Source organism: Gopherus evgoodei, chromosome 7, assembly GCF_007399415.2.
Source record: "Gopherus evgoodei ecotype Sinaloan lineage chromosome 7, rGopEvg1_v1.p, whole genome shotgun sequence".
NCBI classification, from domain to species: domain Eukaryota; kingdom Metazoa; phylum Chordata; order Testudines; family Testudinidae; genus Gopherus; species Gopherus evgoodei.
Window position 1 is genome coordinate 122,671,564 of NC_044328.1, and position 23,455 is coordinate 122,695,018.

General features: G+C 40.4%; 1 protein-coding gene across 1 annotated transcript in view; it reads right to left on the minus strand.

The window, feature by feature from the left end:
• Positions 1–23,455, minus strand: part of TAFA1 (TAFA chemokine like family member 1) — a 345,895-nt gene that overhangs the window by 68,249 nt on the left and 254,191 nt on the right. The window contains exon 3 of the mRNA XM_030571134.1: positions 3,464–3,604. Within this exon, the coding sequence (XP_030426994.1) occupies positions 3,464–3,604 (141 nt within the window). The remainder of the gene's footprint in view (positions 1–3,463; positions 3,605–23,455) is intronic.

The window sequence follows — 23,455 nt, forward strand, 5'->3', positions numbered from 1 at the left end:
TGCAACTAGCAACAGGGTGTCTACCTGCTGTTACCAATTCAACAAGTCATCCAGTCCCATTCTAGAGCAATTTGATTCTGTTTGGGTGTGCATATATTGGCAAGTTCACTTTGGAAGGAAAAACCAAATGCACAGCTACAAAATGGGGAATAACTGCCTAGGTGGCAGTACTGCTAAAAAAGATCTGGGATTACAGTAGACCAAAATTGGAATGCGTCAACAATGTGATGCAGCTGCAAAAAAGTTAACATGATTGTGGGATGTATTAATGGGAGTGTTGTATGCAAGACCCTGGAGGTAATTGTCCCATTCTACTTGACACTAATTAGGCCACATCTGGGCATCACAGTTTAGGAAAGATGTGGACAAATTGGAGAGAGTCCAGAGAAGAGCAACAAAAATGATCAAAGGTTTAGAAGACCCAACCGATGAGGAAAGGTTAAAAAAACTGGGCATGTTAAGTCTTGAGAAAAAGATCATGGGGAGAGGGAGCTGATAACAGCCTTCCAATATGTTAAGGGCTGCTACAAAGAGGACAGAGATCAGTTGTTCTCCTGGTCCACTGACGGTAGTACAAGGAGTCATGGGCTTAATCTGCAGTCAGGGTGATTTAGGTTAGATATTAGGAAAAACTTTCAAACTATTAGGGTAGTAAAGCTCTGGAATAGGCTTCCACGGGTGATTGTGGCATCCCCATTATTGGAAGCATTTAAAAACGAGTTGGACAAACACCTGTCAGGGATGGTCCAGGTTTACTTGGTCCTGCCACAAAGCAGGGGACTCAACTTGAAGACTTTCCAAGGTCCCTTTCAGTACATTTTTATGATTCAGTTTGTTATTTAGGCAAGGGCATCCATAATACATTTTAAAGTAAGGGATCAATGAAAAGATTTTTTTTAAGTGGCACATCATAGCTTTAAACTGTACAAAGTATAAGACTGTGACTCACAGCATTTAATCATCTTAATATAGTAGATAAAGGAGGCAACAAATTTTAACTGATCCTTTGTAATGTACTAAATAAAACCTCCCAGAAAACAGGCAAAGTACCAAATCCTTACTTAGGAAAATTTTCTACTGAAGTTAATGGAACTTCCCACAGAAGAAAATGGGAATTTTGCCTTATTAAGGAGTAAAAAACTACGAAATGACTTCAGGGTTTTTACCCAAGACGGTCAATGTGTCAAGAATCCAAAACAAAGCGTGAAGATTAAACTAAGCGTAAAAAGAATGCCCCTTAATTTTTGTGAACAGGGTCTTGGCTTTCTAACCAATCACCAATCTTTGACAAAAGAACCCATGTCTTGATTACAACAATTAAAAGGGGAAGAAATTCCTTTGAAGTCAATGAGAGTTTTGCCCCTGACTTCAATGAGTGCGGGATCACATGCCTTTCTAACAGTAGCCTTTGCTTTATCTTTTCTCCTTTCAAAATGCCAATTGATAACATTTGTTTTCTTTGTAATCCAGAGACAGCTATTAAGCAGAGGGACTTAAGTCCATACCTACACTGATTGTTTTTTTAAACATAATTCCCCTCGGAGCTACTATTCTCTGAATAGAATTACCAGGTCTGAATTAACCCCGCCACTCTACTGTATCTATTGGCTCTGGATTTTCAGGACCTAATGAAGAAAACATGACTCTCCAAAGTTTACCCAGTTTGTTTTTAGTTAGGTCCAACCAAAGATATCGCCTACAGATTCATGACTTTTTTTTGTTTAATAAAATTCTTTGTATCTGAATAATTAAGCAATAAAATGTGTCAGCTTGTGAATTAAAGTGTATTAATTCACAGCTACTGTAGTGCATTTGGAGGAAGGATTCCAGGGACTGAATGGCATTTCCAGTTGTAACAAGCTGTGAATTATTGCCCCACAATTTAACACCTAAAGTGTCTTTTTGCAATTATAAGATGTTTTTCTTTATATTTTAACATACAAACTAGATAGATCCACACACATGCACACCATCGAACAGTGGTTGAGAACATTGCAAGATTCCATCCCTCTGACATACACCATATTTTTCTATCTACTTACTCTGAAATGATGCCAGCAAAGGCTTCAGGCTGCAATGCTTCTGCAGCCCATAAAGCCAACAGGAACTTTTATCTAACCTTCAATGAAAATTGGCTGTTGCTCTTTTGGCTGTGCCTTTGAAAATGTTGCTGCACGTGACTGAGGGAAGCGGGTTTACAAATGTCTGTGTGCGTGTTTCTCTTTCTGATGGAAGGCTGCATCTTTAAAATGTGAATCCGAATAGGAAACAAAAGATGCTTTGACAAATCAGCTGTGCAGCAACACTGCTGGGTCCTGCTACTTGCAGGAAGCTGAGGCAGAGTGATGTTCAATCCCATTCAAACAGAAAAGGCAAACTTAAGTTCTTAATGACTTTTGGCACCCCAGGAGGTTACAGTCAATGATGCTACCAGATCATTTCCACAAAACAGAGATGAGAAAAGGAACATTTAAAATCTAAGCCCATTTAATAGGGCTGCTACACAAGGATGCAACTGATCAGACATCACTTATCAGTGTGTGGAGGAAATAAAACCAAAGATTAGTCCCACTAAAGTCAATAGCTTCTTAAAGCCATAATATGAAGACATTTAATTTGGATAACCATTTCCAAACAGCACGGTATATTCTCTACTTGGTGCACGTTTGTACACCTCACTAATGTTCAATTGGGATTAGTTGAACCATAAAGAGAAGTCTCCCATGAACATGTGTATATTTATTTCACCTTTGGAAAGATAAAGATAGTCACAAAATCAGAACCCCAGAGTACTGACATTTGGATAAAAATGGGACCCAGATGTGATTCACCCCATGTTTTAGTTTTGTCTTGCAAAGATAACCATGCATGACAAGATTCTGCCCTGAAGCTTTCAGAAGAGCGGGGCCAATGTCGGATCTATTCAGAAATGGCATTTTTTTTTCAGAACCAAAAATCAGCTTTGCAGTTTTTGTTCGTCTTTGCGTATTACAAAAATGAGATCACTGGATTTTTTGGGCTGACTTTTTAAAGCCAGAAATGGAATCAGAACAACTTATTGTCACCCAAAATATTTCTGAATCACAGCCACTGAGACATGAGGGCCCAATAGAGAGACACAAAGGAGAGGTTTTGCCCATTGTTTACTAAGGGCTCGCTCTTGTCACCAGGTTTGCTGTATTTATGTGAGTAGCCCCACAGACTGTAATGCAACTATTAGCGATAGTAAATCCTTTTTAAACTGGGTAAGGCTTGCAGAATCAGGCTCTAAGGTGGGAGACAAGGTATACTGGTGATGTAAAAGGCCATCTCCTTGGTCAACCATTTATGCTTATAGTTTATCTTTTCCTAAAAAGCTAAACGAGAGAATACAAGTATGTTTGCTACATAACATATATATAGTGTTAAGTATATACTGGATATTACATATTCAGTTCACACATATATTGGATGAGCTACTTGCCGTCGACACAGGAAGGTCTGTTTCGTGTAGTCCCGGCCACTTTCCCAGGGAGGCAGGAGCATTTTACTGTTTGTGATCTTTCCTCAATTCGATTCTTATTACAGCATCTGTGTGCTGCTATAACTTCACATGTTCCTCCTTCTGGCAACAAAGAGAGAATATTGACACGCTGATTAGGAAGAACTGCAATGGCTAGTCTAAGCAACCAAGCATGCTACTCTCACCCTTGTGAAGAAAGGTTCTATATAAGAGGGATTAAGAAAGTTTTGTCTCCCATTATGGACAATTTTGTCCAAGGTAGGCATTAGTATACTTCAGAGGCAATAGGAAATGCAAAATAAATGCTCAAGAGTAGATACAGCACCAAAGCCTGCTTCTCTGCATTGTGAGTAGCTCCACTGACATGAATAGAACTTTTTGGTGTGAATTCATAGAATCATAGAATATCAAGGTTAGAAAGGACTTCAGGAGGTCATCTAGTCCAACCCCCTAAGGAATATATCACAACATGGACCTGAAGGCGTACAGACTACAGTTCATGCAGAATGAAAATGTCTGCCTGTTTTACATGTGTTCTATTTCCTCTCTCTCCTCCCATACCACTAGGTTACACTCTGACACAATCCCAGTATCTCAGAGAATCCACCTTGAAATGAACCCACTTCCAAATCCTCAGATTCGCCTCTAACCAGGTACCCATATTCTGCAGGGGGAGAATCAGTTCCCTAGGACTCAGAATGGTCCAATTTTGCTGTCCTTCACACCTAAAACAATGGTCTGATCTGGCAGTCCCAATACAGGAAAAATTCCCATTCAGTCTGATGTTATGAGGCCCAAATTTTCCTTTCCTTCATTTTGTGTTTTACTCAGAGCATTCCCAAATGATTGATTACACCGACAGATAAATGGAGAGGGAGTCTACACGTGGGGCTAGAGGTGAGATTACCACCTCACACAGACATAAGCGGGCTAGGTCTCATCAAGCGACCATGCTAAAGGTAGGAGTGTAGCTGCTGTAATGCGGAAGTGGTGCGTGGCAACATGGCGAGCAAGTACAACCCCTCTTGGACCCAGCTGCTCACAGCCTGTACTATGCTACTATTTTTAGCCTACTAGCTTGATAAGAGCAGGTCCCAGTAAAGCTACGCAAGCCAGGAGCCACATTCCTAGTGCCAGCTGTAGACACAGCCAGAGATAGATAGTGTAGGACTTCCGACAACACATTGCTTGTGGCATATGCTTCGCACATAAATGACACGACCAGAGCATTAGTCCCCTTCATTTGAGCAGTATAGTATAGGAAGATCAGGCAGCACAGTGGGTTACTGTGCTGCTCATTAATCTCTCCAGACCTGAATTCCAATTGCATTTCGCTCATAATTATTAAGTGTTTATAGTCCCAGGCTGTTCGTTAGCAGATATTCATCCACATCATGAACTTGCTGCATCAGTGTAATCTCAATACAAAAATATCCACAATACATAAAAGAGCAGGACATGTCAGAAGGCTCACTAGGTAGACTATGAAAGCAATATTATTTTAATCCCACCACGAGATGCTACGGCGCATTGCTTTAGCAACAGCGAACCACCTAATGGAAAAGGTCCATTGTTGCCATGGATCAAAAATCCAAAGGCTATATTGTAACCTTACAATCAGCCATGAGAACAGGCAATGAGGAGCTGCCCCACAACAGCACGCCAGATAAATTAGGACTCAATTTCTCCCCTGCTTTCTCTTGTTCTGGGAGAGGAGTAAGTTAGTTCATTCCTTTATGTGGCTACTCCCGGCCTGTGCAACCAGCCAGCCAGCTACTCTGAATAGTGTGTAGGTGACATGGGATCTGGAAGAAGACATGAGCCAGGGCTTCTTGCCCCTCACTGCCCACTGACACGGTTGCAGTGAGAAGTAGTGGGCAACTGCTTTCCTCCCTACAGCTGAGGTCACAATCTCAGCAGGGCAGTAAGGGTAGTGGGCAAACTTTCTTCCCTCCTACTCTCCTCACTCTTCTGCACATCTCAGCCAGTGCTGTGAAAATCTAGCCCAAAATAAATGAGACCCATTGCCGTAATTACAGTCATGTGCAGTACGGGAAGTACAGTAAATCCAGAAATTACCAAAAAAGTGATCTTATGCAGCCCTTTGCTTACTGACCGAGGAAAAGCTACTTGGTTTGAAGAGGATCCAAGTATTTCCAGTAACTCAGAGCAGTGTCAAGGAACAAGCCAATCCAAAGTACGCGTGGCGCAAGAGACCTCATACTGCGTGGACATGTTTTACAACTTTAAATATTCAAACCTTCACCTTTCAGGAATGAGTCAATCAAAGCTGGTTAATGTCTGTTGAGGTAAATTACTCTTGGTCACATACTCATGAGGTTTAGTATTGATGAGCTTGCCAGCTCCAGGCCAGACAGGCACTGTCGTTAATATTTAACTACTCTTGACAAGAAGAGCGGGTTCCTGTATTTCCTGTACTGTGTATACACATATTTGGCTATCTGACAAAGCTCTTTCTGAGCCAAGATGTGCAACAGCAGACGGATCACACAATTCAGACAGCTTGAAGGTGCTACCTTATGACAAAAGCTCCATTGAAGGTCCCAGAGAAATAAGAGGAGTTGCGGGCACTCAGTGTTGCTCAAGATTTATCCCTATGTGTTTACATCTTAATATGAATTATGAACAAAGCTCTAACAGTGATGTCAAAGGCAAGACTCCCATTGATCTGCTTGGCTTTAAGATCAGGCCATATATATGTCAAGAAAATGTGTATCTGTCGTTCTGACTCTAGTACATTTTCTGGTTTTTGTGTGTGTAAACAGGGCTGCCCAGAGGATTCAGGGGGCCTGGGGCAAAGCAATTTTGGGGGCCCCTTCCATAAAAAAAATTTGCAATACTGTAGAATACTATATTCTCGTGGGGGCCCCTATGGGGCCTGGGGCAAATTGCCCCACTTTCCCTCCCGCCTCTGGGCAGCCCTGTGTGTAAATTTGGCTTTTAACAGGCAAAAATGTACACAATGAGATAACCCTATCCTTCGCTGCACATACAGTACAGTAAATACTTCTTAGTAAGCTAAATGTTCTATTTCCTCTTAATTTTGTGGATGAGTACTAATAACTACTTGAGGTCAGTTAACAAAAGTTAGTCTTGTGCAAAATAATGGGTCATGGCTGATGAGCTTTATAACGCGTATATAATTATAACGTGGCAACCCTCAAGTTGCTGCAGAAAAACTCTAAAGGTTATAGCTGGTAAAAACACAATGGAACTAAGACAATTCCAAAAAACTTTTATTACCATACATAGTTAAACTCTTATTAATTGGGACTTTTCTTTTCTGCACAGCCTCTAATTTTCATACAAAAAGTATCTTCCCAACTCTTCCACACAAATAGAGCGAAATCTTATGTGCAGAAACTGTATTTATTTGGGAAAAACCAGATGATATAATCTCATCATATGGTGACAATAACACTTTCAATTCCACTATTATCTCTGGAGGATGTTAGACAGAAGCTACTAAAGTTAGACCTTTGAAAATCAGCAGGTCTGGATATAAAAGTTTTAAAAGACCCGGCTGAGGAGCTCACAGGACCGGTAATGTTGATTTTCTGTAAGGGCTTGTATCCACTTACTGGGGGATTGACACGTGGCGAATGATCCACCGAGGATCGATTTAGCAGGTCTAGTGAAGACCCACTAAATCCACTGCTGATCACTCTCCTGTTGACTCCAGTACTCCACCAGAATGAGAAGCATAAGGTAAGTTGATGGGAGAGTTTCTCCCATCAATGAAGCATGGTATTCACAGCAATACATTGACCTAACGTACGTCAATTCCTGCTACATTATTCACATAGCTGGAGTTGCGGAAATTAGGTCGAATTAGTCCCACAGTGTATACCTACCCTAAGTCTTGGCACACTGGGAAAGTTCCAGAAGAGTGGAAGAACCTAATGTGCTAGTTTTTAAAAAGGGTAAATGGGATGACCTCTCTCAGCCTGACTTTGATCCCAGGAAAGATAATGAAGTGGCTGATATGGGACTTAATTAATAAAAAATTAAAGGAGTATAATGTAATTAATGGAAATCCATGTGGGTTTATGGAACATGTATCCTACCAGACTAACTTGTTATCTTTTTTTGATGAGATGACAAGCTTGAGTGATTGAGGTAATAGTGTTGACAGGATATATTTAGACTTCTATAAGGCATTTGACTTTGTATTGCACGATATTTTGATTAAAAACTAGAATGATACAAAATTAACATGGCACACATCACATGGATTGAAAATAGGATAACAGATTGGTCTTAATATGTAATTGTAAACAGGGAATCATCATTGAGCGGGTGTTTCCAGTGGGATCCAGCCGGGTTTGGTTTTTGGCCCTATGCTATTTAACATATTTATCAATTACTTAGAAGAAGAAAAAAAATCACTGATGAAGTTTGCAAATGACATAAAAATTGAGGGAGTGCTCAATAATGAAGACAGGTCACTGATACAGAGTGATCTGTATCACTTGGTAAATGGGAACAAGCAAACAATTTTTGTTTTAATATGGCCAAATGTATATATTTACATTTAGGAATGAAGAATGTAGGGCATACTTACAGAATGGGGGGACTCAATCTTGGGAAGCAGTAACTCAAAGAAATTTGGGGGTCACAGTCGATAATCAGCTGAACATGAGCTCCTAGTCTGATGCTGTGGCCGAAAAAACCCTAATATGATCCTGGGATGCCTAACAAGGGAATCTCGAGTAGGAATAGAAAGGTTATTTTTCCTTTATATTGGCATTGGTGTGACCCCTGCTGGAATACTGTGTCCAATTCTGGCGCCCACAATTCAAGAAGATAAATTGGGGAGGGTTCAGAGAAGACCCACAAAAATGATTAAAGGATTAGAAAACCTGCCTTACAGTAACAGACTGAAGGAGCGCAAACTATTTAGCTTAACAAAGAGAATCTTAAGGGGTGACTTGATTACAGCCTATAAGCATCTATATTGGGAACAAATATTTACAGGTTCTTCAATCTAGCAGAGAAAGGTATAATATGATCCAACAGCTAGAAGTTGAAGCTAAACAAATTCAGACCAGAAGTAAGGTGTAAATTTTTAATGTTGAGAGTAATTATCTATTGGACCAATTTACCAAGGGTCATGGTGGATTCTCCATCACTGACAATTTTTAAGTCAAGATTGGATGTTTTTCTAAAATTTATTCTCTAGGAACTATTTTTGGGAAGTTCTCTGGCCTGTGTTATACAGGAGGTCAGACTAGATGATCACAATGGTCCCTTCCGGCCTTGTAGTCTATGAAACTCTCAATTTATAAGGGGTATGTTTTCAGCCCCTTGTTTCATACATTTCCAGGCAAACACTGTTACATAGTCAGCCCTGCATATAATAATTAGAATTTGCCTCTGCAAAATCTGTCAGCTGCTCTGGGTTTTGCAGGAGCAAATTCCAACATTGTATGTGCACTGCTGTCTACCTTTTAAAGGTGCACATGCCAAGTGGAAGTGCATGCGTGTGTCCATGCAATTTTGTGCACATGAATGGGGAAGTGAGGAAAAGGCCACACTGAAAATTTACCCTTAAGGGTATGTCTACATTGCAGTATAAGCCCAGGGTTCAAACTCAGGCTAAGCACCCTTCTGTCTACAAATTGTGCTGACCCAGGGCTTGAACCAAGGGTCCCAGGATTCCATGGGGGTGGAGCAGTAGATGCTCAGGGACCTGGCAAGGGACCAGTCAAGTTTGGTGGAAAGTCGCAAACAAAGGGCTAGAGCATCCAAATTTCAGGAGGGCACTAGGAAGTCTGGGATATGGTTGGATGGACTTGGGTCTGCATACTGCAGTGTGGACCCTGGAGCCCCAGGTTCAGGCCCAGGTTAGAAAATTCTTAACATAGGGGGTTACAACCAGTGTAGATTCTTGAATCCAGGATCCACAGATTTGAATTCCACTAAGCCTAAGCTTACACTGCAGTGTAGACATACCCTAAGACTATATCACTTGCATAAAGATATACTACAGAACTCAAATGAGACTGAACTAAAGCTCTAATTCAACAACGAAATGGGAAGACACAAAACCCTAAATCCAAATATGCTGAACTTTTGGGTGTTTGGAATTCAGATCTAGAACAAACACATTTATTCATATATCATCTAGCATCATAAATCAGCTTCTCAACCCTTTCATAGTGCAGACCACATCTCAGAAAGACTGTTTCATAGGCCCTCTTGCCTCCAGCTTACTAATGCTTGGGCCACTTCCCATTTCATGTGTGATCACATTATGTCCCCATGAGAAAGACAGCATGGCTCTTGGCTAGCATTTCAGAACATGAATATTCACTGTGGTTTCATACTGGGAAGTAGCAATGACTATGGCTAAACTGCCTTCCATTCTCAATTTCCTGAAAATTGCTTGGAAACCCGAACCTGCCAATAAAATACTATTTATACTACTGCTACTAATAATTATATGGAAATCTGTACAATGATTGTGATGTTTTCCCTCACTCTCTGCTCGAGATAAAAATCTAACTAGCACCACAGATACAGAACTCTTCCCTGCTCAAATCCCCCCCACGACCCAAGATAGTTTCCTTACGCCTATTTGCCTAGGCTTTGCCAGTTAAATATTCAAGATCAGCTTCACTGAAACTAGTGCGAGAAGCAACAGAGATAGTAACTTATCCTGCTAAGATGAGAGCTGTTCACAAACACTCTAAGGGTATTTTCTGAGGCTTTGGCAATACTCAGAATTTGGGGATTTTTAAGATCTTGAAGAATAGCGTTTGTGCTGTACAGTATGTTATGCTGTTTTGTGCTTTTCTGATGCCACTTGCTATTGTGGTGGTGAAATAGCATGTGTCAAATGTTGTTCAAAGAGAGAATATTTGGCAGGAAGTATTACATTTGAACAGTTTGTGTTATCTGTCCACATGCCTAGAGCCTGGAAATTTCCCATTTCTTGCAGGGGATTTACTGGCTAGAGAGGTAAATTCTATTGAATAACACTGGGCTCCTGTTGAAAAGACATCTCCCTTCCTGCAGCGCGGGTGCAGTTTTAAGGCCCTAGGACTGCATGCCATTGTCCTTATAAACAGAGGGCTGCAGATCCTCGGCTGATGTAAATTATCAATTGACTTCAATGGAGCTGTGACACTCGTTCAGCCCCATGGTCTTGTTTACAATTTTTATTTGTATAGATATAGTTTGTTTTTTAAAAGACATACTACAAGACTAGGTCTAGAAGTACATTAGTGTGGACATGGACCAAAATATGGATTGTATAAATGTACACTCAAGTTTCTGGACTTTTAACGAAAGCATGGAATATTGACTCAAGATTGTAACCGCTCCCTGGGAGCCATTGTTCTCTGTGTCATAAACAAGTATTCAGGGACTAAAAATGTGGCTTATTGACCTGATAAACTCTTGGTGGAGTTACAGCCTAAACCACTGTCACAAAAGAGGAGAAAGGCTTTTTTTTTAAATGGGTTACTGAGCAAATGTAGCTATTGGCTTTGTCTGCACATTTACAGCCTGATGCAACTGTCATGGAAGTCAAGGACAGACTTTCCATTGACTTTAGAGGGAAATGGATTGGGCACTAAATCCTTTGGTTACAGAGGTGGATTTACCATGAAAAACAGTGCGGTGGCATGGGGCCCCCATGACAGGGGGGCCTCCCAAAATGCAAGACTAAACTCATCTGACAACCTGCCCCTGAGTCCCGGCCAGTGGCGCAGCAGGGCTCAGGAAGGCAGGGTGCATGCATTCTGTGGCTGGTGGCCCTACGGCTCTCCTGGAAGCAGCAGACTGGTGGCATGTCTCTGCGTGTCCCTGACAGGAGGAAGGCGGTTCTGCACTCTGCCCCCACCCCAGGCATCTGCACGCCCTGCTGCCCCCCTCCCCTCCAAGGGGTGCGCAGAGACATGCCAGCATCAGCGCAACAGGGCTAAGGTGGCTACTTGCCACGTTGCCTCTCTCCACGCCACACCTGGAAGCAACTGGCATGTCCCTGCGGCCTCGGCGTGGGTCGGTGCGGTGTCTGTGTGCTGCCCCTGCCCTGAGCGCCAACTCTGCAGCTCTCATTGGCTGGAAACTGAGGCCAATGGGAGCTGTGGGGGTGGTGCCTGGGGGCAGCGATGCACAGAGACCCCCTAGCTACCCCACCTAGGACCCGCTGCCAGAGGAGTGTACTGGTCACTTTGTGAGCTGCACCACCCAAAGTAAGTGCCACACCCCAACCCCCTGCCCCAGCCCAGAGCCCTAACCTAAACTTCCTCACAGAGACTGACCCCCGTACGCCCTCCCACACCCCAACCCTCTGCCCCAATCAAGGTACCTCACTTTATTTTCATTTACTTCCTATTATTTATAATATAGGAGGAGGATGAAGAAGAAAAGAATGAAAAATGGGGAGGGCGGGAGGGGAGATAAGAGAGAATGTTCTGTTTCTTGACTGGGTTCCAAAAAATGAAGCTGCGCACAGGGCCCCACTAACTCTATATCTGCCACTGTCTGGCTAGAGATCCTTTTGAAACTTTAGCTGAAAGTTATTGTTCATTTAGGCAGCTACTTAAATTTATTTACTTAGGCCTGGTCTACACTAGAAAATAAGGTCATCTTAATTACATTGCTTAGGGATGTGAAAAATCCATAACCCTGAATGAGGTAGTTAAAATCCAGCCTAAGTCCCTGTGTAGACAGCACTAAGTTGACAGAAGAATTCTTGTTGACCTAGCTACCACCTCTCAGGGTGGTGGATTACCTACCCTAATGTTAGACCTCCTTCTGTTAGCATAGGTAGTGTGGTTCTCAATCTATTTATCATTGTGGGCTATTTATCATATGCAGCTCTCTCTGTGCTATGTAGGTCACATTCACACAATATATATACTACCTGTGTGGCCCTGAGGATGTCACATGGGCCACAGCTGTGTGTTGATTGGCCAGAAGCAGCCCACAGGCTGCAAGTTGAGAACCACTAGTCTACATGGAGGAGATGAAGCTGAACTGCTGTAGCATTTCAAGTGTAGACAAGCCCTAAGAAAAATAACTTTAAAAAGCATTTTTTTTTCCACCACAAAAATATCTAACAGAACAAATCCATAACAGGATGGAGAGCATGCAAAATTTCAATATTCTTGTCCTGCCTCCAAGAAGCTACAGGGGTGAGTGGAAATGCCCTGAAACGGCTCAGTGCCCTGCAATGACTCCTTTTCATATTGACTGCAGAGGCAAACTCTTTCCACCAAAGTCTTCGTTTCAAGCTGTATGGAGCCACATATCAGAGCAGTGACCTCTACAGGAAATAATGAAGACCAATGGCAGAGGAACGCAGCAAGAACTGGCAACTATCAGTAGACAGAAAATGGATTTTGCATCCCGTGATCAGTTTGGTGATTTTTTTTTTTATCCCAAATTGGGATGACAAGCCAAAATTTTGCAGTTTTCTGTAAAACCAAATTGAGGGGGAAAATGATTTCAGGTCAAGCAAAATGTTTCATTTTGATAAATGTGAAACATTTTATTTCAATTTTGATCCTATGTATTTTTTTAAAAAAAATATATGAAATAAAGTACATTTCAAAATGAAAAGTCATTTCAAAACAAAAAGGAAAAATCAAATCTCTTTGTTCCAGAAAAGGTGAAAACAGGATTTCTTTTACCTTTTAAATATTACCCTCCCTGCTTTTTTTTCCAAAACAAATTTTCATTGATTTCAATACGATTTGGTGAAAAATTTCAGTTTCGTTGAAGCAGCATTTTCCAACTGCAAACTGTTTGAATGAATATTTTCTCACCATCTTTACTGCTAAACTCTTATTAGTGACAAATTCACAAGGGACTCAGAATTTTGGATGAAAAATTCATTTTTGTGGGAAAAGTAGGATAGATAGAATTTGCTTGAGTGCATTCTGGGTTATCAATACACCTGCCATCTATTACATTAGGATGCTTTTTTGCTTTTACCAGCTTTAGAAATCTTTGCCATGCATGGGTTTAAAATGTTAAACAGTAAAAATTATTAGGCCTATGTCCATGATTCTTACAGCAAAACCATAGGTGCCAGCTTTCTCTGGCACCGGTGGGTGCCTTTGACCCCCCGTCCTGGCCCCATCCCGACTCCACCCCATCCCCGCCCCTGGCCCTGCCCCATTCCAACCCCATCCCCAAAGTCCCCGCCTTAACTCCACCCCACCCTGCCCCTATTGGATCCCTTCCCCAAATCTCCACCCCGGCTTTGCCTTTTCCCTCAGCACGCCACATTGCCCCTCCCTCCCTGCCCTGCAAATCAGGTCTTTCGTGGCACAAGAGATGGGAGGGACGGAGGAGAAGCAGGATATACTGGCGCACTCCCGGAGGAGGAGGAGGAGGCAGAGATGGAGGTAAGTTGGAGCAGAAGGGGTGGGGTGGGGCCACAGGGAATTGCTGGTGGGTGCTGAGCACCCACCATTTTTTTTCTGTGAGTGCTCCAGCCCCAGAGCACCCATGGAGTCAGCGCCTATAAGCAAAACAGGGACAATTTAACTCCTGCAAATGGTTTAATTTTAATTGGAGAATCCTGAACTACTGAAAAGGTGTTCAATTATCTCTCTATTATAAAGCTACCTTGTGTTTACATACCACAGAGTGAAATATTTTACCCTAAGTATGAACCTACTGTGTACAGCTGTGATTTAAAATATCTAATCAGCTACAGGACTTAAGCGCATGCCTGGAAGAAGCCAAAAGCCATCTTCTAGTCTTCTCTAATTTTTATATCTTTAGCTGAGAGGTAATAATGAAAGCATATTTCGCACTTCAAAATTATAACTTGCCTTTGCAGTCTCGCAGACCCAGAACTTATCAGTAAACAAACATAAAAAAGGCAAACAGCGGTCTTGATTTGTGTTATACATTGTGAAAGTCATTAGCTATGAGTCAGGTAGCAAAACTTATATGTTCTCTTTTTGACAGTGATGACAATTTAATAGTATTTGACTCCACTGAGTTACATAGAGCATCCTGCAGCAATGAAAGAGGCTGTTTATCAAAATGATAAACATGTTTTCATTTCCTCCTTGGCTGCATGTATGTGATCAGAAGTCTAAGGCCATCAAGAATTCACTTATTCTGGCCACTAGGCAGACATTAAACTATTCAGAACCATCTGTGCTTGAAATGAGTTCACCTTAATGGACCTTCGTAAGGCAGGTCAGTCATCATGAATGCATGTGTGCATGAATGCATGAGTACAGCGGCATTTAGTTGAGACTTCTTGGGTTGTTGTGCAGATGCACAAAGAGTTGATAGATAAGAGATACCTTTCTTTTTGGGGTCACATAACCAATGATTTGAGAATTCAGACACTCTATTAGATTTGCCTCCAGCCAATCACCATGACACCAGACACTTCCATCCACTCAAATGTTGTCAGAAGCTGTGTGTTATTCACAAAACAGGCAACAATGTTGCAGGCTTAATAGGTTGAATTCTGCCAAGTGTTACACCCATGCAATTCATGCGGGAGGAGTAAAAAAGGGTAAGAGCATGGCTTAAGTTCTGTAACCAAAACATTTCCATCCAATTTGCCGGAATTGTTACTGGTGTTAAAGAATTTAGTGTATTTATACAAGCATGGACTTTACTTTGTCTACGTTCCTATGTTGTCAACTACCTAATTAACAAGAGGAGCTGTTGTTCTGACTTTTACCGAAATACATGTAACTATTACTAAAGGCTCATAAAACATCACTGACACCTCCATACAGAATTAAAGTGCTTTAGACTTCAAGGTAATGTTCAACAGCCTGACAGTAACACAGAAAACACCTGAGCCTTTTAAAGATATTCAAAAGTGAGCCTACAGGAACTAATATGGAATAATTAAATTTTACACGTCTGCTTATCCCATGTTATTTTATGACTGGTCTAGACAAAGCGAAGGCAATGCTGTGATAGTCATTTCACAATTTGTAAAAGAATACGGATTTAGAGGTTGCAATTTGAACAGTTTTGTGGTTCGAGTCAGCTTTGGAGGCTTCCCAGCTGTAATTAATACATTCATAAGCTTTAATCAAAATGTTTATGTCAGTTAATGTGCCAGAACTACCAATTACCCAGGACTCAGGGGAAAATACTATACTTCACTTTATTCTAAGAAATAATAAATAGCTGCTACATTAGCTGCACAATAGGTTCTTGCTTCTGACCTGCAAAAATACAACAGATGGAAAACACAAAATCCCATGTTACGCCATCAGGCAGCTCATAAGTCAACAAACAAAAGACTCATCATAGGCACACCGCACGTACCACAATTTTTATTTCCATGAGCCAGTGACAATCAATATCTGCTTCAGAAAGAAAAGAATCAATGTTACAGGGATGCACTGTGGCACATCACAGGGATTTGGGGAAGTGAGGATGTCTGAAGAAACCAGACTTGATTTTGATATTTCTGTAGACCAAGGGAAAACTGTAGCCTTGACTTAAGCTGATGGAACTCCATTGACTTCAGTGGAGATACACAAGGGCTGAATATGGCCCATAAAGTTTAACAGCATTAGAGCAGCAACAAAAGTATGCAAATTTAATCCTAAAGCTAAAACTCTGCCCTCAAGACACTTCCAGTTCATCCTTAACTTATCTCATTGTGACAATTGATATAGTAAAGTTGGAAGCTATACATTATATATTAAGATGTAGCATAAGTTGTGAATTTACAATACAGAGTATATGCTCAGCAAAGTTATCCCTTTACACTAGGTGCATTATTCACCCAACAGACCAGAAAAGATTTTTTGTGGTCTATGTGGTACATACGTATTTACATTTTTCATTAGTACCCATTATTTGTATTGTTCATTATGTGGGCCAAAGGAGATATGCTATTTCAAGCGTGGAACTATTCCACACAACAATGGCATCATAAAAGATTGCTGCTGTGGATCATTAAGTTTTAGCCTGGAAAGTTATTTTCGCAAATAAAAGGTTAGAATGATAGCGTTCTACAGACACGGGGTCTGTTCTCTGAAGAAAAATCCATTTGATTATAAAGAAAAATACAGAGAACATTTAATTTTGCATGAAAAACCAAACATTTTTGGAGACTAAGTCACAGATGTACGATCAAAAACATATGGACTTAAGATCTGGAAAACTCCTGTTTGTTCTGTCACCAGGTTAAAAGTGCCATGGCATAAAAAAATGCTAAAGTGGCCTCTCTCATTAACAGGCTTAAACTGAGCTCTCCTGAAAGCAAAAATGTGACAAATCTTTTATGGAATGGATTATGGCATCTGCAGACAGAGACATGCTGGTGAGGTGGCCTTGCTGCAGCTAGAACAGTGGTGGGCAAATGGTGCTGCTTCCTGCAGCTCCCATTGGCCAGGAATGGCGAACCGTGGCTACTGGAAGCTGCGGGCAGCCGTGCAAATGTAAATAAACGGTCTGGCAGCCCACAGGTTGCAGGTTGCCCACCACTGAACTAGAACTCCCAGCTGGGATTTTTGCTGACTCAACCAGACTTAGAGGAGAGGTAACAACATGCATATGATACAGTATGTCATGTCCCTTCCATCTCCCGTTCTTCTCTCCACTGCTTGACGTATACCACATTCACTGCTCACAACATTAAGCTCTGATCCAAATGCTACTGACATGACTGCTCTTTGGATCAGACCCTTCGTCAAAGCCAGACATTTTTTGGTCTCTTTCATTTGTATTTGCAAATTTCACCAGTGCAAGGGTTGACTTTCCTCTGATAGAATGGCAAGTTTGAAGAACATTTAAAATTGTCAGCACAACCAGATCTCTGAGCTCACTATAACTACAAAGCAATTTGGTGGAATACAAAAGCAAAAGTTTTAATAGATTTTGGAGTCATGGCTTCACTCAAATGAACTCTTATTGTTCTTGTACAATAATCTCAGGGCTACAGGTAATCTTCCTGAAATCCTGCTAAGATGCTAGGAATGTGTTACAGAGGCAGACATAGATACTCCTCCACTTATCTCAGCTGTTGATTTGGAGCTTAAAGACAGGTAACTCAAGATAAAGAAAAAAACCCAAAGGTATGCTATATGTATTTATTTACCCATCTAAAGTAATTACCATAACAGCTATGGTACTTAACAGCTAAATATTATTATTAATATTACAAAGAATCAATGCTTTTAAAAATAAGTGAATACAGGACAAGTATAACCACTATCTTATCAAAAGAAAAGAACAGCTTTTGGGGGGAGGGTGGGGATGGGGTCTGAGTTAGGTCTCTACTGGATCATTCAATATTAAGGCTCATTAATAACTCTTTAACCCATGAGCTTTGACATCAAAGCCTTCTTGAGGCAATATCTAAACCCAGAACTCCTGTATCGGAGCAACCATTCTGCTCAGGTTCTGCACCCATCGCGATGGTATCTGAGCTTCAGGCACTAAATCCGATGCTTCGAGCACTAAGTCAGAGGCTTTAGCAGCTCAGAATCCAGCACAAACTTTGTGTTCTGTTCTGGTATTCTTGGTTATGACAGCATTATACAGCCAATTAATCATTCTAATGCAGTTGCCGAAGTTAATAACCTATTGGCTGTGGCCTTTTCAGTCAGAAAGGTGGGAACTGAGCTCACAAACCTTAGCCGGCCACTGAGGCATTCGCAAAGCTGCTATTCAGTAGCAATTGCAATGATGTCAGAAAAGAAGCAAATGTAATGGCTTTAATGGATACTTTAAATGCTTCTTATGCCAATTTCTATCTATTTTCTTTTAAAACAAAAACAAAACCCCAAATTCAACCATATACATACATTTTATCTAAAGATACAATCTGATTGCAATTGTGTACAAAATCCAAATATCACACCATGTCCTTTGCTCAGCCTGCGTATTTTAACAATCTATTTGCTGTGTTGAGTTACTTAAATAGTCCTCACCACAATACTATCCGAAAGCCTCAAAGTCATTAAATGAATTTACCCTCACAACACTCCCTGCGTGGTGGGAAAATACTAAACCTATTTTACAGATGGTGAAAAAAGATACAGTGTAGATTAAGGTTTCAGAATGGTAGCCGTGTTAGTCTGTATCAGCAAAAACAACGAGGAGTCCTGGTGGAAACTTAGAGACTAACAAATTTATTTGGGCATAAGCTTTTGTGGGCTAAAACAAACCTGTTGCATCTGATGAAGTGGGTTTTAGCCCACAAAAGCTTATGCCCAAATAAATTTGTTAGTCTCTAAGGTGCCACAAGGACTCCTTGTTGTTTTTAGTGTAGATTAAGTGGCATAACCAAGGTTATAGAGAGAGCATCTGTCTGATCCAGGCCTCCAACCCTCAGTGCTCCACACCATTCTTCCTCCCCATCAGATAAAATTTTGTTTCAGTATCTCAACCCTAAGAAAATAACAATCAAGAATAAATTTGCTATAGTTTTCTGCACATCCTACTGTAAGGGAATATCCTCAGCATTGAAACTCCTGCTTGCTCTTTTCCATTCAATATAGATGGGAAAAGCAGGCCTAAATAACTAACACATACATTTGTAATCCTCTAAAACCTTTTGCTAACGTTCCCAGCCATCAACCAAAGTAGCCTTTTAGAACAGGTTTATGCACAGATAATACAAGTGAATGTGTTTGTCAGGCAAAGATGCTACGGTTTGTGCTCCTGAATTCACAAAGAAAACCCAAAGCACAGTGCATGCAAAATGTGGGTGGATCTAGGGCAAGCTTATGTATTTCCATATCAAACCAATATACACACTAGAGAATATGTCTTTCTACTAAAGAGCTTTGCAAATTGATCTCATGAGAAATTCACACAGGACCTTAGTCTTCTGCATATAAAAAAAATCTCTCAAAGATGAATCAAAAGAAAATGGCATCCAAAGAACAAGGCAGGCTTCTGGCAACTAACACTTCTGGCACACAGAATTTCAATTGACTTTACAACAACAAGCAGCATTGGCTGAAATATTCAAGAGGTCATCAGGGCAAAAATGGCCAAAAACTAGTCTTAAACAACAGATTACAGGTTCTGTCTAGCTATTATGGGAGTACTGGCAATTTTTAATTATGGGCTTACGTGCATGTATGAAAGATACATGTGTGCTTGACAAAATGCCTCCTATTAGTGTGTGTGTGTGTGTGTGTGTGTGTGTGTGTGTGTGTGTGTGTGTGTACTGTCCCCAACAGTCAAAAGAAAATTATCAGGGAAGGATGCCTGTGGATGCACCATGCAGACATAGTGTAAATTGCACTGCTGTTTTCTCAGACAATGTTAAAAGTGAATCGTAATAGGTAATATTAGCATTCCTGTGCTGATGAACTATAAAAAGCAGATATGTAACCCATGAGTCATCTAGGAATCCAACATGCTTTTGATAGGGCTCTTTAGTCTTTAATGAGATATTTTTGACTTCAAAGGCAGACCAACAATATCAAGTTTCAGAAATATGGGTCAGATGAGGCAGATCAGATATTTTGGTGGGATCTACGATTGTAGAATGATATTAAGAAACTTAACCAGAAAATTAGGAATTTTCTAACCATTTCAGGAGATGAAGGGTGAAATTTTCAAAAGCATCTCAGGGATTCAGGAGCCTAGGTAACATTTTAAAAATTAATGTAGTCATTTAAAGCTCAAGTGAATTTTGAAACTGGGACTTGGCTATCTAAATCATGTAGGCCTCGCAATGGTGAGTGGAGCAATGCTTAAAAACATTTAAAAATATGGCCCTAAATCACTTTAGGTGCTTTTGAAAATTTGACCCTTAATCTATTAGATCAATATTTTATGTGGCTGGTCAGTGCCTTTGGCAGATCCTTACCTTATCTGAAGAAGATTCAGGAGATTACAGAGAGGAGAGAGGTGTGTATTTGCTTTTTGATTTAAGCCTTGGCCAAAGAGATGCAATATGCCTGCTTTCACCAGCATAAATTTATCCTCTAGATAGAATTAGTTATTCTACTAAACTCCTATGAAGTTACTTATGGTAGATTTTAAACTAAATGCAGAAGTAATAGAAGTTAGAGATAAAAAGATCTATTATGCCATCCAGTCTGACCCTTTGCAATTACAGAATTGTTCTCTATGATATATTTTTAGACAGTCAAGGAGACTACATTGTGAGACTAACACATGTGCTTTTTAACACTGACATTTTTCCTGACAGAGGACAGCTAAACTTATTTGGGGGATTATGAAAGTGGAAATATCTGTATGCCAGAAGTTGTGGGAACCACATCAATATTGCAATAGGAAACTCAAAATGGCTACGTTTTGCTCTTCTAACCTTTCCATGCAGAATATTTCCACAGTGGGAAAACTGTCAGGAAAGATATGTTAGAAGAATGGAAAGCTCAATTAAACACATAAAATTAGATTTATAGGATGCAAAACAGATCGGTTGATTCTGACTCAAGATAGGGTACCCTTAGATAACAGCTGAGCATTAGAAGCGCCCAGGGTAAGTGTCCAGTGTGTAGCTACCTTGGGGGATCTGAAGTTCTGATGCACATAAACAAATGATCTGAAAATTGACCTCTAGCTGTCAAGTGCAAAACTTTAGACACATAGGAGCTGATTGTAATTGGTGCTGAGCAAACTCGGCTTCATATGAAATCAATGGGAGATATAGATACAGTAAATTACTGAATCCATTCGCCTGACAATGAAGTATAAAGATCTCAGACAGAGGATTTACCAGATAAATTCATAATCAAATATAGTTTGTTATTAAAGGACATACATGCATTTGTATACAGAGAGGGAAATTCTTATCCTACTGATGCATGAAGATTCCATCCATGGTATCTTGTACCTTTTATATACCTTTTATCATCCCTGAGCCATCTCTTAATAAAAAAAACCCTATTATTCACAGAAAAACATAAATAAGATGTCAACTGCAAAGGGAGATCCGTAATAACTAGCTTGAAAAATAAGGCTAGAGAAGAGTATTTTATCGAGGTTCAGCAGTGATAAAATCATAGGAGAATATTAAACTTTTGTGAATTAGAGAAACAAGACATTTTTGCAGATTATTGTTTGATCAGATTCCTGACAAATATATCCCACGATAAGCTTATCTGCTAAGGTGATTAGCCTAAGGAGAATCTAGAATATATTTACAGGGAACAGTAACATGGTTTATGGTAATGTTCTTCTCAAAGCTTTACACATGCATGCCCTTGTTTTAATAAAGTAGTTAGATAAAGTGTGTGTGTGTGTGTGTGTGTGTGTGTGTGTGTGTGTGTGTGTGTGTGTGTGAACATAATGCGATCCACAAAGAATGCACACAGACAAAGAGGCTATGATTACAGAGATATTGTTGACAGACTGATGTACAGAGTTACTACCAGTGCAGAAGGTACATTATCTTTCAATGAATTGTAATAAATAAAATAACCAGAAGGAACAGGACTAAAAGATTTTGGCCAGCGTACTAAAAACTGAGAGTTGAAGGTTGAATCAATATGCAGATGTCTCAGACGGGATATCTTGCAAAACAGTAATCAGGTTTGGGGGTTTAATGGCTTGCCAAGTATGGCTGCAGAGATTTTAAAACAACAACACTGACCACATTACAAAATTCAGTAAATGCCACATTTCACCTGGAGAACAAAAGGCCATAGCTCTAAATTCTACTGTCCGTAACAACCATGCAATCACATTAATTCAGGGAATTTAGTTCTCAGTTATGTTTCCAGTGGCGAAACGCCACAGAAATTCTCAGGGTCACTCTACACCCAGATTGCCCCATCTGTTCCCCAAAATGGGCTTGGGATGAGGCTCTTTGCCATAGTGTCTAGACTGGCCATCAGTGCCACTTCCCCTCCCACACACTGAACCTCTCTTTTGTGGATGTAGCCCTTTAAAACTATCTGGAAACAAAATGTTTCAGGTTGAACAAAATGCAAAGTTGGACCCCAAAACAGCCTTTTACAATTCACCACAATTCTGAAAAATTTTGGGTTCAGTTTGGGTTGAACCAGTTGTGTGTTTTTCCAGAACTGCCAGCGAATGGAAAAATCCGTTATTTGTCCATCTCTCATCTATACAGTGATATGACAAGACAGTGGACGGAATTTAAGGAAAAGAGTCTATTAATCAATTTTGGATTGCCTCGGTAAAAATGTTTTACATGACACACTGCTGCATAACAGAAAAAACAGATGATCCTTGGCCCAAAGAATTTATACATACAATCCCACACTCCTTGCCATGTTTCACTTAGGCTCCAAGCTAGCCAAGCTTTCAAGAAAATGTGTAACTTTAAACACATTTTGCATATCATATATCTGAATAGCACTAATTTAATTCATAGACTGTAGATAAAGAGGAGTGATTTTTAAAATTAGCAAATGTTTATCTGAAATTACTAAATTTCATCCAGATTCAACTGTACTTACCCAACATGTGCTTTAGCAGTTCTATTATTGGTCAGGGCTGAGAGCTCACAAGGGGGAAATGGTTTTGGTTCAGCCTTTATTCCTCTCTGCCTTGTCTTTCTTTCTTTTTTGGTACTCAAGATCCAGCCATTTATCAGTGCTGCTTCTGCTCTGTTTAAATCAGTAACTCACCACCATTGCCTAAAATCATCATAAGGTTGGGATAACGGTTAACCTTTTGTCTTTAAATATCCTTGTTTCCACTCTCTCTCTTTTTTTAGGGGGATGGGGTTTCTTTAATAGCTAATTGGACACAGTTCTGATCCCTTCACTAAAGATTTTGTTTGTTTTTAAGGTTTATTCCAGTGTATTCCTGCCCTCACATTCCTTGGGTCACCATCTTAATGTGGCTGTTTCCTCAGGTCTCAATGTTTTTCTCTCTCCTCTCCATTCCCCCGGACGATCAATAATTTATTTCTTTTCAACTGGATTTTCTCCACCCTTCTGCTTCAACTCCCATTACTCAATTCTAACCACGATTTATTTTGGCTCCTCTGGCTTTTTATTTTTTTAGTAACTGTAG